This window comes from Sceloporus undulatus, chromosome 9, assembly GCF_019175285.1.
Source record: "Sceloporus undulatus isolate JIND9_A2432 ecotype Alabama chromosome 9, SceUnd_v1.1, whole genome shotgun sequence".
Classification (NCBI taxonomy): Eukaryota; Metazoa; Chordata; class Lepidosauria; order Squamata; family Phrynosomatidae; genus Sceloporus; species Sceloporus undulatus.
Genome location: NC_056530.1, coordinates 31,667,348 through 31,680,085, shown reverse-complemented (window position 1 = coordinate 31,680,085; position 12,738 = coordinate 31,667,348). Strand labels below are relative to the sequence as shown.

Here is a 12,738-nt window from a genome sequence, read left to right as displayed (position 1 = left end):
GAGGGTTAAAAAAGGATATTACGATATCTGGAGACATTATATGCTATTGATCAGAGTGGAGGTTGCGGTCAAGAAATGCGAAGGATAGCCACGAAACGCCTAGAGAAGACCCTAAAGTGTAAAGACATAGGAATGCAAAGGCATGCTTCTTGTTTGTCGTGCTGCAAACGGAGGACATTTGGGGATACCTTTTGGACGGAAGGTTGGAATGAAGGGCATGTCCTGCAAACGGAGGACCCATGAAAAGTGGAGATTGGGGGCCAAGAACCAAGGTCCGGCAACCACGTTTGATGCCATGCATCGAAGAAGAGACATGACTCAGTGTGCAAAAACCAAGAAGGAAAAGGTTGCTTAATGGAAAGGCGGCTCTTATCCTTCCCAGATCAATCTATAAATAGGCCGACGGAGGCCGGCCGGGCGTGTGGCGTTCGGGTCTCCTCAATTTAGTCCTGCCGTAGCCAGAAATAGCCCCTAATCCCAAAGGTTAGGAGGGGATTAAAGCATCTCAAGATCGCAGCTGGGCCTTCGGCTCTTCCAGGCCTTTCCAGTTGCAAGATGGCGGCGCAATCCCAAAACCGTATGAGCAATTCGGGGATTTGTCTATAAAAGTTTGAACCAAGTTCTTTTTCAGTGGAATCAGACTAGATGCCCTCAAGGCTGTGAAGTGCCCAGCTCTCCGCTTTTGGGGTTGCGTTGCCTTCGAGTCATTTCTGGCAACCCTAAGGTTTCCTTGGCGGTTTTCTTCAAGAGAGGTTTGCCATTGCCTTCCTTCGAGGCTGAGAGAGTGTGACTTGATCAGTTTGTTTCATGGCCAAATTGGGACGGATTACATTGCAAATTTCACAAGCAAAACTCAGCTAAGAGAGCAGCTCTTGCTACTGTTTGCAAGGATGCATTGACTGGTTGGTGCAACGTCCAAAGAGGGCGTCTGTACTATAGAAGTAATGCAGTTTGACACCACTTTAAGATCCATAGCCATCCATAAGCACTCCTGGGATCTGTAGTTTTGGCAAGCCTTCCCAACCGAAGAACTACAGATCCCAAGATTATTTCAGATGCAACCAGGGCAGTTAAAGCAGTGTCGAACTGCATTAATTTTGCAGCCATAGACCAGGATAAGAGGATTCTGGCCAGTATTTTTTTAATATCATTTTGCATTTCAGATTTTAATTTATGCACCTTACTTTTCAATATAACAGGCCTCTCAAAGTCAAATAGTCTTAAGTCTCTGTTGTTGTTTTAATAGCCTTTGCTTTGAGGGGGAAACTGGCTTTGAAAATGGCATTTTAAACCTGTTTAATTGTTTATAAAAGGAAAGAAACAGGTTTTAAAGAGCCATTTCCAAAGGCAGTCTTTTTCCCCCCAAAGCAAAGGCTATTGTAAAAAACAGGCTTAAAGACTACTTTTTGGCTTTTGTGCTCTTAGGGCGCCCTCTGATGGACAAAAGGAGGAACAGCCGCCAATAAAAAGTGCTGTATTCCCAGGTGTTTCACATCACTTTAACTCCCCTGGCTCCATGCTATGGAATCCTGGGATTTGTAGTCTGTTGGGGGCACCAGAATTCTCTGACAAGAAAGGCTCAAACACTACAAATCCCAGGACTCCATAGCATCCAGCCATGGAAGTTAAAAGTGGTGTCAAACTGCATTAATTCTGCAGTGCAGATGCAAGAAAAGGGCTAAACGTTTTGCAAAAGTACAAATCCCAGGATTCCACAGCATGGAGCCATGGCATTTAAACCGGTGCCAAAGTGCATTAATTCTGCATTTAAACCACCTCCCTCCAGCTGCCCAAATTTCATTCCTTTATTTGCTGTTTATTTGGGAAGCAGAGGATTCTGGGACTCGTAGTTCAAAGCCTGCAGGCTGGAGAACTGCATTTCCCAGCTGTGCAAGAGGCAAGGGGAGGAAGTGACGTTTGCAAACTTCCGGGAGGAAGGGAGGAAAAACAAAAAAATCCCCTCTTGCTTGCATTTTGCAGCAAAAATTTAGGTGCTTCTTGGTTAAGAGAAACCAAGCTGCCAATAAAATTGTGTCACAATGAATGTGGTTTTTGCAGTCAAGCAATACATCTCCAAGATGATTGAGGACAGTGGGGCTGGCATGAAAGTTTTGCTGATGGATAAAGAAACGGTGAGCTGCTTTTGTTTCAATTTAGAATATTAAAAAAAGGTAATATATTTATTTATTGCAAACCTGTTGTCGAAGCTCTGGCCAAAAGGTTGCAAGCCATTTGAAGCCAGCCTTTCATTTGGTGTTTTGAAAAAATTGGGACCTTGCTTCCGATTCGGTGACTTGCTTTTACAAATTTTCCAAGAAGCAAACTTGTAGGGAAAGGACTGAGCTCTGTAGAGGATCTGCTCAGGTTTGTTTATCTATGTCTGCACTTCAGAATTAACACAGTTCGGCTCTGCTTTAGCTGCCATGGCTCCATGCAATGGGATTTGGGGATTTGTAGTTTTGGGACGCACTTAGCCTTCTCTGTCAGAGAGCTCTGGTGCCACAACAAATCCCAGGACTCCATAAATTGGAGCCATGGCAGTTAAAGCGGTGTCAAGCTGGATTAATTCTTCAGTATGGATGCAGCCAGAGAAGGCCAAAATGCCTGACAAAACTATCTATTCTATAGTTCCACATTATGAAGCCATGGCTGTTGAAGTGTCGAACTGCATTAATTCTGCAGTATAGATGCAGCCAGCAAAGGCTAAATAGTTCACAAAACTATATACAGTATCTCAAAGTATGGAGCCATGGCGGTTAAAGCGGTGTCAGAGTGCATTATTTCTGCAATGTAGATGCAGCCAGAGAAGGCAAAACGTCTCCCAAAACTACACCTCCCAGGGTTCCCTTCCTTGCTTGGCATCGCTGGGTTTCTGGGGGCTTTGCATTGCGCCATGTGGTTTAGCAACTTAAGGATCCACTGTTTGCTTTCCCTTCCAGACCAGCATTGTGAGCATGGTATACACTCAGTCGGAGATCCTGCAGAAGGAGGTTTACCTCTTTGAGCGCATCGATTCCGCCAACCGGGAGAGCATGAAGCACCTCAAGGCCATCTGTTTCCTGCGGCCGACAAAGGTGAGGCCTCTCAGCAACCTAGCTTTCTCCTTGGGGCCTTGCACTGCAGTTCCCATCATCCCTGGCCAGCCACTGCCAGAGGGTGGGAGGCGTCAAATCTGAAATGCACAAAAAAGTCAAGTCTTGCAGCAAGCGAGCAAGAGTTGTTTATCTCTGGAGTGGGGAATGGGATAAGGTTGGATTCCAACTCCCAGCATGCTCACTGGTCGTGGAAGCTAAGAATGGGTTACAGCTCCCAGCATCCCCAGCATTATTTCTGTAGTGTGTTCATTGGATCTGGAAAGATAGAAGTCCATAAATCGTTGCTGAACAGTTTTTCACCCCATCTTGCAAGTCTCTTTGAAATAATTCTTGCTTTCTTAATTCTCGTGGAGACTTGCTTTCTGATATCTCCGTACGTTTTGCTTTGTCTTATTTTGAAATTAATGCTCCTCTAGGAAAACGTAGACTACCTCATGCAAGAGCTCCGTCGGCCAAAGTACAGCACCTACTTTATCTGTAAGTCACGGATGTGCTTTGCTTCACTTTCCCCTCTGAAATGCACTGGCAATGCCTTTTGATATCTTAACAGTTTTTCTGTATTTTACCATACGCCCCCAAAAATGAATTTTTAAATGCCTTTTTGTTAGCTTCCTGCACATTAGGAAGAACTTCCTAACTCTCAACACTGGAGTGGATTGCCTCCTGGCCTCTAGATGTCATTCTAAGCTTCTGGAAACGCAAGAGAGAGAGAGAGAGAGAGAGAGATGGGGACTCAGCCTGTGCTCAGTCTGAATGCAGAAGGATAAAACTGAAAGAAAGCACAGATGGTGGAGATGAAAGGCAAGAGGGGGTAGCCCAATATAGCCAGAGCATTGTCCGGGGGCGATTGGGTTGTGTAGTCTTGCATGGCAGCGGGCTGCACTAGATAGCCTTTGTGTGTCCCTCAGGGTAGACTAAGGCCTGCATCTACACTGCAGGAATCATGCAGTTTTACACTGCTTTCGTTGTCATGGCTCAGAGCTATGGAATCGTGGGATTTGTGGTTCGGTCAGATATTTAGCCTTCCTTGTCGGAGAGTTCTGGTGTCCCAGCAAACCCCCAGATTCCATGGGATGTAGCCACGGCCATCAAAACTGCGTCAGACTGTTTTATTTGTGCAACATGGAAGAGCTGGTAGCCAGCATCTGGGAAACATTGTTTTGAATTTTATTGAGATTTTTAAATGTTTTATCGGTGACCCATCATGGGTTCCCTCCTGGGAGAAAGGCGGCATACAAAATAAATAAGTAAATAAATCCCACTCTCCATTTCTCTCTGTCCATCCGAAATAGTCTCAGTTTGCTCACGTCCTGCAATCCCCCCCCCCATGTTTTTCTGCCCCTTTCTTTCAGATTTCAGCAACGTGATCAGCAAGAGCGACGTCAAGTCCTTGGCCGAGGCGGACGAACAAGAAGTTGTCGCTGAAGTCCAGGTAAATTTTTATTCCAAGGATGTCCATCTCCCAGGCCAACTTCGGCTGAGTTTCTTCGACTATCCCCTTTCTCTGGGATGAGGGATTTGGGGAGTTGTAGTCCAAACCCATCCCCAAGGCAGACCTCATCTGCACTACAGCATTAAGGCATGGATGCTACCCTGTCCTTGGTAGCAAAGGCAAAGTTTTTGGTCTCTGGGGTGTGCACCCCACACTATCTTTTGTGTATCTGTGTTTTTGTGTGTTTCCTGCAATGCACCAGGTTAATAATCCCGATTTCCCCAATGTCCAGGGTGACATTTGGTTTGTATCTTTTGCTTTGGCAGGAATTCTACGGGGACTACATTGCCGTGAACCCCCATGTCTTTTCTCTCAATATCCCTATCTGCTGCCAGGTAGGAAAAGTGTACCTTGCAATTCTCCCGAATTGGCAAGGACAGTCATGATTAATCCTCTTCCATCCCACTTTCTCAGCTGCTTTTAAAATGTCCCGCTTTCTCTTTCCTCCTCCCGCTTTCCCACGTTGTCCCCAAATCATCTTGAGTTGCTGCAAACGGACTTCAAAATGCAGAAGACATTTGTATTCAATTAACTTGGCAAGGAGCAGTGTAGGGGGTAGAAAATGTATGTGTGTGTGTATTCTTTTTCTTTCATTAAGGGGCGCAGCTGGGACCCGGCCCAGTTGTCCAGGACCACGCAAGGCCTGACAGCGTTGCTTCTTTCCCTCAAGAAGTGCCCCATGATCCGATACCAGCTCTCCTCAGATTCGGCAAAGAGACTTGCAGAATGTGTGAAGGTGGCACCTTTGATTTCTTTGCATTTTTAAAAATAAAAGAATGGGCTCAGTGAAATTAGAGAGAAAAAGAGAGAGATTTTAAAAGACGTTCATGGTGTTGACATGGCTTATCTCTACTTAGAAGCATGTTCTCATATGGTGTGTTCATCATTCAAGCAATAGCCCCAAAAGGTACTCCAGCAGATATCCTTACGATGGGCACCATAAGAATATTTTGTTCAGTTAGTTAGTAATTTAATATCTACAGCTTGTCTCTCTCTTATCTGGAATTGCAAAATCCAGAATATTCTAAGATTGTCCAAGTGGGCAGCTGAGATCATAACACCTTTGCTTGCTGATGGTTCAGTGTACACAAACTTAATTTAGTCTGTGTGCACGAGGTGTCTATGAAACCTAAACGAATGTCATGTTTAGACTTGGGTCCCATCTGTAAGATACCTGACGATGTAGATGCAAATATTCCAAAATCCCAATGTATTTCCTAATATAAAATTACTTGGAGGCTATATGTATAAAGTGTAAATGAAACATAAATAGATATTTTTCCCCTTCCAACAGCAAGTCATCACAAAAGAATATGAACTTTTTGACTTCCGCCGGACTGAAGTCCCTCCTTTGCTGTTGCTCCTTGACCGGTCAGATGATGCCGTCACTCCACTTTTGAACCAGGTGAGGGGCGGGTTGGGTTCCCCCCCCCCCCCTTCCTTGCTGCGGTGAGTTGCAAAATGCAGGTGGTCAGGTCTACGCCTTGGCACTCTGCAAAGAATTGCATTTGAGTCTCCAAAAATTACACAGTTATTTATTGGACTGCAAATCTCAAAACAACAACAACCCTGACATCGTGGATTTTGGGAAATATAGTTGGAAAAGTCCACTCCCCACTTCCCCCAGCCCTGACTTGAAGTTGGCAATGAAGAACTTTGGCTTGATGGTGGCTGATATATTTTATTGCTTGTGTTGTTGTGGGGGCTTGTGTAAATTTGTCTTGTAAAGTCTCTGCCTTCTAGGAGCATGCAATCTAGAACAGGGAAGATAACATAGGTGCATGAAGTGTGCTTACAGTTGGAATTAGACAGTTGAGCCAAAGGGCTTCTTGGAAAGAGGATTGGGATTGAGAAGAGTTTTGCACCACAAATGTCCCTGGGAAGGTGGTGGGACAAAGAGAGAAGGATTCCCCCAAAAGGTCTCAGGTCATGGGCAGCTTCGTCTAGGGGAACACAGCCCTTCAAATAATTTTAATCTTCTTGCAAATTTCCTTCTCCCTCCCTTTGCAGTGGACATACCAGGCCATGGTGCATGAGTTGTTGGGAATTAACAACAACCGGATCGACCTCTCTCGGGTGCCGGGGATCAGCAAGGACCTGCGGGAAGTGGTTCTGTCGGCCGATAACGATGAGTTTTACGCCAACGTAAGTACAAGCAGCCTTTGTTTATGCCCATGTTGCTTTCCAGGAATCACAATGTAAAATGAGACTGATGTGAATAAGGGGAGCTGCTTCCATAGGGAATCATGGCAGAGCCGGGCGATGCATTCCAGCGGAGCTGAAGTGGTCATAAAATTTATTATTTCACGCACCCCTTCCTCAATTTTAGAGAGGTTTAAAAACATTAGAACTTACATTATCAAGCCCAGAGTAATGTGCAGCAACGGGACGCAAGGGACTTACCTGGGGGGAGCTGGCTTGCCATACGCAGTGATTCCAAACTTTGGTCTTCCAGATGTTTTGGACTCTCAGAAGCCCCAGCCAGTTTGGCCAGTAGTCAGAAATTCTGGGAGCTAAAGGCCAAAATATCTGGAGAGCCAAAGTTTGGGAACCACTGCATTAGAGGATGGTTCTTCTGCAAAAGAAAGCAGAAAGTGGGGAAGGGCATGGCCAAGTGGAGATGCCGCCCAGGTGGGCCAGATTCAGACGCTAAGGTGAGCCACATTTTAGGTTTCCTCCTTCCTGTCCCATCTATCCCCTGTCTTTAAATTCTCCAGCCTCCCAGACAACCTTCCCAGGTTCCTTCTCTTCTCCATCTTTGGGGGTCTTTAAGCAAACGTTGGGTGGGCATCTCTCAGGAGTACTTTAGCTGTTAGGTCCAGTGTGGCTCAAGAGGGTTGGACTAGCTGACCCCTGTGTCCCGTTCCACCTCTACGATTCTGTTATATCTATTTCTGAATGAATGTCCTATGTAAACTTCTTACGCGGTGGGGCAGCAGACCTATAAGATTTCTCCCAATATTCTCCCTGCTCCAGATTTGTTGAGAGTTGCCGTCTCTTGAATTGTCTGCTGCTGCTTCATCCCATTCCTTTAATGTTCTTTCTCTCTGCCCCTGTCTCTTGACACCCCCAGAATATGTACCTGAACTTTGCAGAAATCGGGGCCAATATCAAGAACCTGATGGAAGACTTCCAGAGGAAGAAGCCCAAAGAACAGCAGAAGCTGGAGTCGATCGCAGACATGAAAGTAAGATGCAAAAGTTGGCTTTGGGATGCGTCCCTAGTGCAAATTTGCTGGGAATTTCCAGAATTTGACAAAATAGTAGTAACTTAAAACTTCAGCCGAGCGTTTAATTATTGCCACTTTAACTGCCATGGCCCAATGCAATGGAAATCTGGAGTTTGTAGTTTGGTGGGCTATTAAGCCTCCTTTGTTAGAGAACTTTGGTACCACAACAAACTAGACATCCCATGATTTCATGTGATGCAGCCATGGCAGTTAAAGCAGCGTCAAACTGCATTAATTCTGTGGTGTAGATGCAGCCACAGAGTTCAGGCATCCAAAGCAAAAGGGGAAAGACATAGTGACCCAGGAACTGTACACACAGCAAATAGGAGGCATGAATGGTTTTGAGTGTTTAAGCACTGTAAGAAATTTGGAGACTGGGCAGAAATTTCTAAGAGGAATTTTTTTTTATTTTGGAGGTTCCATGCCCTTATTTTGCACTTTCCACTTGCCTCTTATCCATGCCAGGCCTTTGTGGAGAACTACCCGCAGTTCAGGAAGATGTCCGGCACCGTCTCCAAACACGTGACGGTGGTGGGGGAGCTTTCCAGGCTGGTCAGCGAACGCAACTTGATGGAAGTGTCCGAGGTGGAGCAAGAGTTGGCGTGCCAGAATGACCACTCCAGTGCCCTCCAGGTACCTGGCTGTGCAAGGACGGAGTTGGCACTGAGCTGACCCATAAACCAGGGGTGGGCAGGCTGTGCCCATAGCCCACATGTGGTTCCCCCAAAACTATTTCTGTGACCTCAGAGCTCCCCAAATATTCTTGTGCCCACAAATGATCTCTAGCAGGCATGTCAGGAGTATTTTCACCATGTTTTGGAGCCTCACAGGCCATTTTAGTCCCAGAAAAATAAAAATCACACATAGCCATGTTGGCCCAATAGCAAACTACAGTACCAAAATCTGCAATGCAAGGATATCTTTATTGGACAAAGTGGTGCCTTTATTTCTTATAATGATATACCTTTATTGGACATGGACAGCAAGAGGGTTGTATTCCCTCCCCCCCCCCCCTTTGACAGATGTGTGTCTGACTGGGGAATTTGGAGACCTCTGTTTCCTTTATAGCTTGGAGAATTCCTATGTTGACCCCCAGCATCTGACCCCACATCGCCAAGGATGAATTGGGGCTGTTGACTGCTAACAAAGCGGCCATTTTGCAAAGGGAGGTTGAGGGGTTGTGGTGTCACTCGAGGGGCCGGTTTGCCGCCTAAACCCTCATTTCCTTTTGTCCTCTGCGCTAGCAGCGTCTAGGAACTCTTCAGAGATTCATTTGCCTGTCAAACTTTAAAATTTGTATTTGATTGGGATCAATCTGCGTTTTTAACATCATTGTTCATATTTTTCAAGGAGCTTTACAATTTCTTAGAGAATAGCATACTTAGACGTTCATTGAAATTCTGAGGCAAAGTTGTTTTAATGGTGGCTTGCCTCACCTTCTCACTACTTTTTCTGAGGACATTTTTGTAAGAAAATGGCCGCTCGCTTCATTGGTGCGCTTGGCAGAGATGCCTTTGTTCTCCTGAGGGAATTTTTTTTAAATGGCCGCCCCTTTCGCTTGATAAAGTCCCTTTTTACTCCTGAGGAGAAAATTTTAAAATGGCATTTGCCTCATTGGCACACTTGGCAAAGTCTCTTTTTACTCCTGAGGAGAATTTTTTAAAATGGTGTCCACCTCACTGGCGCGCTTGGCAAAGTCTCTTTTTACCTTAGTTTACACCTGCCATTGATTATGGACCATCAAGGTCTACCTACAGTCTGTGCAACACACGGTTATATGGCAAGCCTGCTTTTCCTGCCAGTGGTCATGTTTCACCTCCATTGGTGACTGTTTCCATTATGTCTCAGTATTGGGTTTTCTATTCGACTCTGTAGAGCCACCATATTAGTGGGACTCTTTGTCCCTATGTTTGTATGCCCTTGGGCATGGCCTCACAAATGGTCATTCTGTTTGAGGTCAATGTGCCTTTCTTGTGTGGCATGGCACTCCCTCCTCCATTGACCAAAGCTTTTCAGTCTTTGTGTGATTCGCAGAGACCACAAAGAAGAAGGGCAGGTTCTGTAACCGTATTTCTGTGAGTGGTCTTCTGCAAATTCACACAAAATCCACCCAACCTCCCCTGGGGTCTTTAGAAGGGTGGATGGAGCTACCACCAAAAAGTTGCAAACTAGGGCAGGTTACAAACCGCCATATAGTACGCGACGAGCGCGTACTAGGATTAGGAAGGGGCGATGCTTCCATACCCCCCAACCCTAGTACGCGCTCCGTGCGCACAGAATGGCGGTGGCCATTCCACACGGCTGCCGCCATCTTGATGTAGCGGACGCACTGCATCCGCACATCACACCCCAGAAATGACGCCGTGAGCACGCGACTAGCGCCTTGCAGCGTCTCTTCCGGGGCCTGAGAAGGAGCGCGATTTCCGCGCTCCTTCTCTGCAGCGTCCGGGAGCCACGCGGTTTAAAGGCTGCGGCTCCCAGATGCTGCAAGCGGAGGTGGAGCCAGACCGCTGCTTCTCGGCGATCTGTAACCCGCCTAAGTTTTGCCTAGTGTTTCTGAGCTGGAACTGCGCAGGCGCAGAATAACCCATTTGTGTGCATTCGCAGATGACTACTCAAAGAAATACAGTTACAGGTCTTCAACCTGTCCTCCTCCCTTCCCCAGAACATCCGGCGGCTTCTGCAGAACCCCAAAGTGACGGAGCTTGACGCCGTCCGCCTGGTGATGCTTTACGCCTTGCGCTACGAACGCCACAGCAGCAACAGCCTCCCGGGTCTCATGACAGAGCTGAAGAACCGAACCGTTTCGGAAAAACACCGCAAGGTAGGAGAGGTCCCCCCTTCCAAAAAATTGAGAGGTCCCACACCTGACAGTGTTGCGTTCATATCACGCTTACTCACTTACACATGTTGGGAAAGAATAAGTTCTCTCTAGGCATTTTATCGGACTTCTGGCATGGTTCTGTGGCATGCTTCTGCCAGACGTTGACCATAGAGTTGTGCTGGGGTACCTAGAAAATGCCTAAAGAAATGTCACCTTTAGGAATCTCTAGGACTTCCAGAGTGACTATGGTTCACTTCCGACAGAAGCGTATCATAAAATTGCACTGGAGGACCTAGAAAATGCCTAGAGAGGATACATAGTTCATTTCAGAGGCATAGTATTCCTTATTATATATGAACATCATATAACCCAAAGGGTCCCAGAATGGATCCCTTGCATATTATGCAGTCCTACTATCCTTGTTTAGAACCCCAGTTTTCCAATTGATTGTGAGGGGATACTGGACCCCATCAGTGAAAGCGCTGGGATGTTTCTCAATGACGGCATCCTCGACCACCAGTAAAGCTTATCTTGTAGCAGCCACATGTATCAAGATTTCAGCCCCTGAGTATATATAGGTAGGATGAGATTGTAATCTAACTAACTACATTTTGTGTTTTTCTTTCCAAACAGCTGGTCTCTGCTGTTATAGAATATGGGGGGAAGCGTGTTCGAGGGAGCGACCTCTTCAGCTCCAAGGATGCCGTGGCCATGACCAAACAGTTTCTCAAAGGGCTCAAGGTACAGGATTCAAACTGATGCATTATTGACTTTGCTCGTTGTTATCTTGCTCCTTGCGTCCTGGAACAGCTAAGGAAAAAGGGGAGAATCTGTTTCCATTTTTAAAGCTGGTTTGAGCTTTGGTTCTGGGTGGAAAAGGTTGGATGTACATAAGGTGCATGATAAGAACTACATGTATGTTCGTCCTATGGATGGAGTCTCCCTTATCCTTAATTCCAAAATACTCCAAAATCCAAAATGGTCCACCTGGGTGGCTGTTTTCTCATGGTTCAGTGTATACAGACTTTGCTTCACGCACATTATTCAAAATATTGCTTATAAATTTACCTTCAAGCTACGTGCATAAAGTAAATACAAAACAGACCTGAATTTTGTGTTTAGATTTGGCTCCCATCTCCAAGAGATCTCATGAGGCATATGCAAAAATCTGACAAACAACCAAATGTTCCTGGTCCCAAGCATTTCAGATAAGGGAAACTCAACTTGTATTGTATTTGATGCTAATGCTGAGATTGTGTCCTTCTGAAGGGAGTTGAAAACGTCTATACCCAGCATCAGCCTCTTTTGCACGAAACTCTGGACCAGGTGATCAAGGGGAAACTGAAAGACAACCTGTATCCCTACCTGGGTGCAAGCACACTTCGGGACAGGTAAAGGTAACACTGAGCATGGGAAAGAGCCGTCTTTTAAAGAGACCTGGAAATTGTTGGTTGATGAGTTGATCCCTCCAAGGCAGGTGAACCTAGTGGTTGTCTTCTTAGTCTTCTTTTTCTATAGCATAGCATCCAGAGATGCCAACTCTCCTGGCAGTTGAAGGTTGACAATTGTATCTCTGGTCCCCTGATCTCATTGGGTCTGGGGCTGGTAAATAGGATTGTGCTGCTGTTTGTACCTTTGTTAACACAACATCTGTATGCGATTCCTCAGAATCAAAGACTTGGGAGGGACCCCATCTCTGTTGGGGCAAGAATCGATTACTAAAGTATTACTGAAAAGTGGCCAGGTGGTGCCTTGTTTCCTTCACTGCAACACATTGTAATAGCCCCTGTGCTTGGGAAAAGTGATTTTTTGGTGAGAAGGGACTATGTTATGATAGCTAAGGATTCTGGGAGTTGTAGTCTGAAGAAACCATAACGTTACCAAGCCATGTGTGCATTGCTGGGCTGTGGGGGCCCTTTCTGCGGATCATGCCCTTCTATACCTGCCCCAAAGTCCTACTCCAGGCTTCTGTGTGTCCTAGGTTTAAAGGAAGACATTAAAATATTCCAGGAAGTCCAAATGGAGTTTTGGCCCAAGGGTTTAAAAGGGTTGAAGAAAAAGAGTTTTGTACAAAGAGTTTTTGGAGCGTTCCAAACAG

The 12,738-nt window shown here is 45.9% G+C and overlaps 1 protein-coding gene across 1 annotated transcript in view; it reads left to right on the top strand.

Moving 5' to 3' along the window:
• The first annotated feature begins 1,923 nt into the window (after nucleotides 1–1,923).
• The window catches only part of VPS45 (vacuolar protein sorting 45 homolog), a 17,603-nt gene continuing 6,788 nt past the window's right edge, over nucleotides 1,924–12,738 (top strand). The window contains exons 1-13 of the mRNA XM_042440764.1: nucleotides 1,924–2,132; nucleotides 2,940–3,074; nucleotides 3,512–3,572; nucleotides 4,448–4,527; nucleotides 4,854–4,922; nucleotides 5,186–5,323; nucleotides 5,882–5,992; nucleotides 6,598–6,732; nucleotides 7,661–7,774; nucleotides 8,282–8,449; nucleotides 10,482–10,640; nucleotides 11,274–11,381; nucleotides 11,910–12,031. Of these exons, the coding sequence (XP_042296698.1) occupies nucleotides 2,040–2,132; nucleotides 2,940–3,074; nucleotides 3,512–3,572; nucleotides 4,448–4,527; nucleotides 4,854–4,922; nucleotides 5,186–5,323; nucleotides 5,882–5,992; nucleotides 6,598–6,732; nucleotides 7,661–7,774; nucleotides 8,282–8,449; nucleotides 10,482–10,640; nucleotides 11,274–11,381; nucleotides 11,910–12,031 (1,493 nt within the window). The 5' untranslated portion in view covers nucleotides 1,924–2,039. The remainder of the gene's footprint in view (nucleotides 2,133–2,939; nucleotides 3,075–3,511; nucleotides 3,573–4,447; nucleotides 4,528–4,853; nucleotides 4,923–5,185; nucleotides 5,324–5,881; nucleotides 5,993–6,597; nucleotides 6,733–7,660; nucleotides 7,775–8,281; nucleotides 8,450–10,481; nucleotides 10,641–11,273; nucleotides 11,382–11,909; nucleotides 12,032–12,738) is intronic.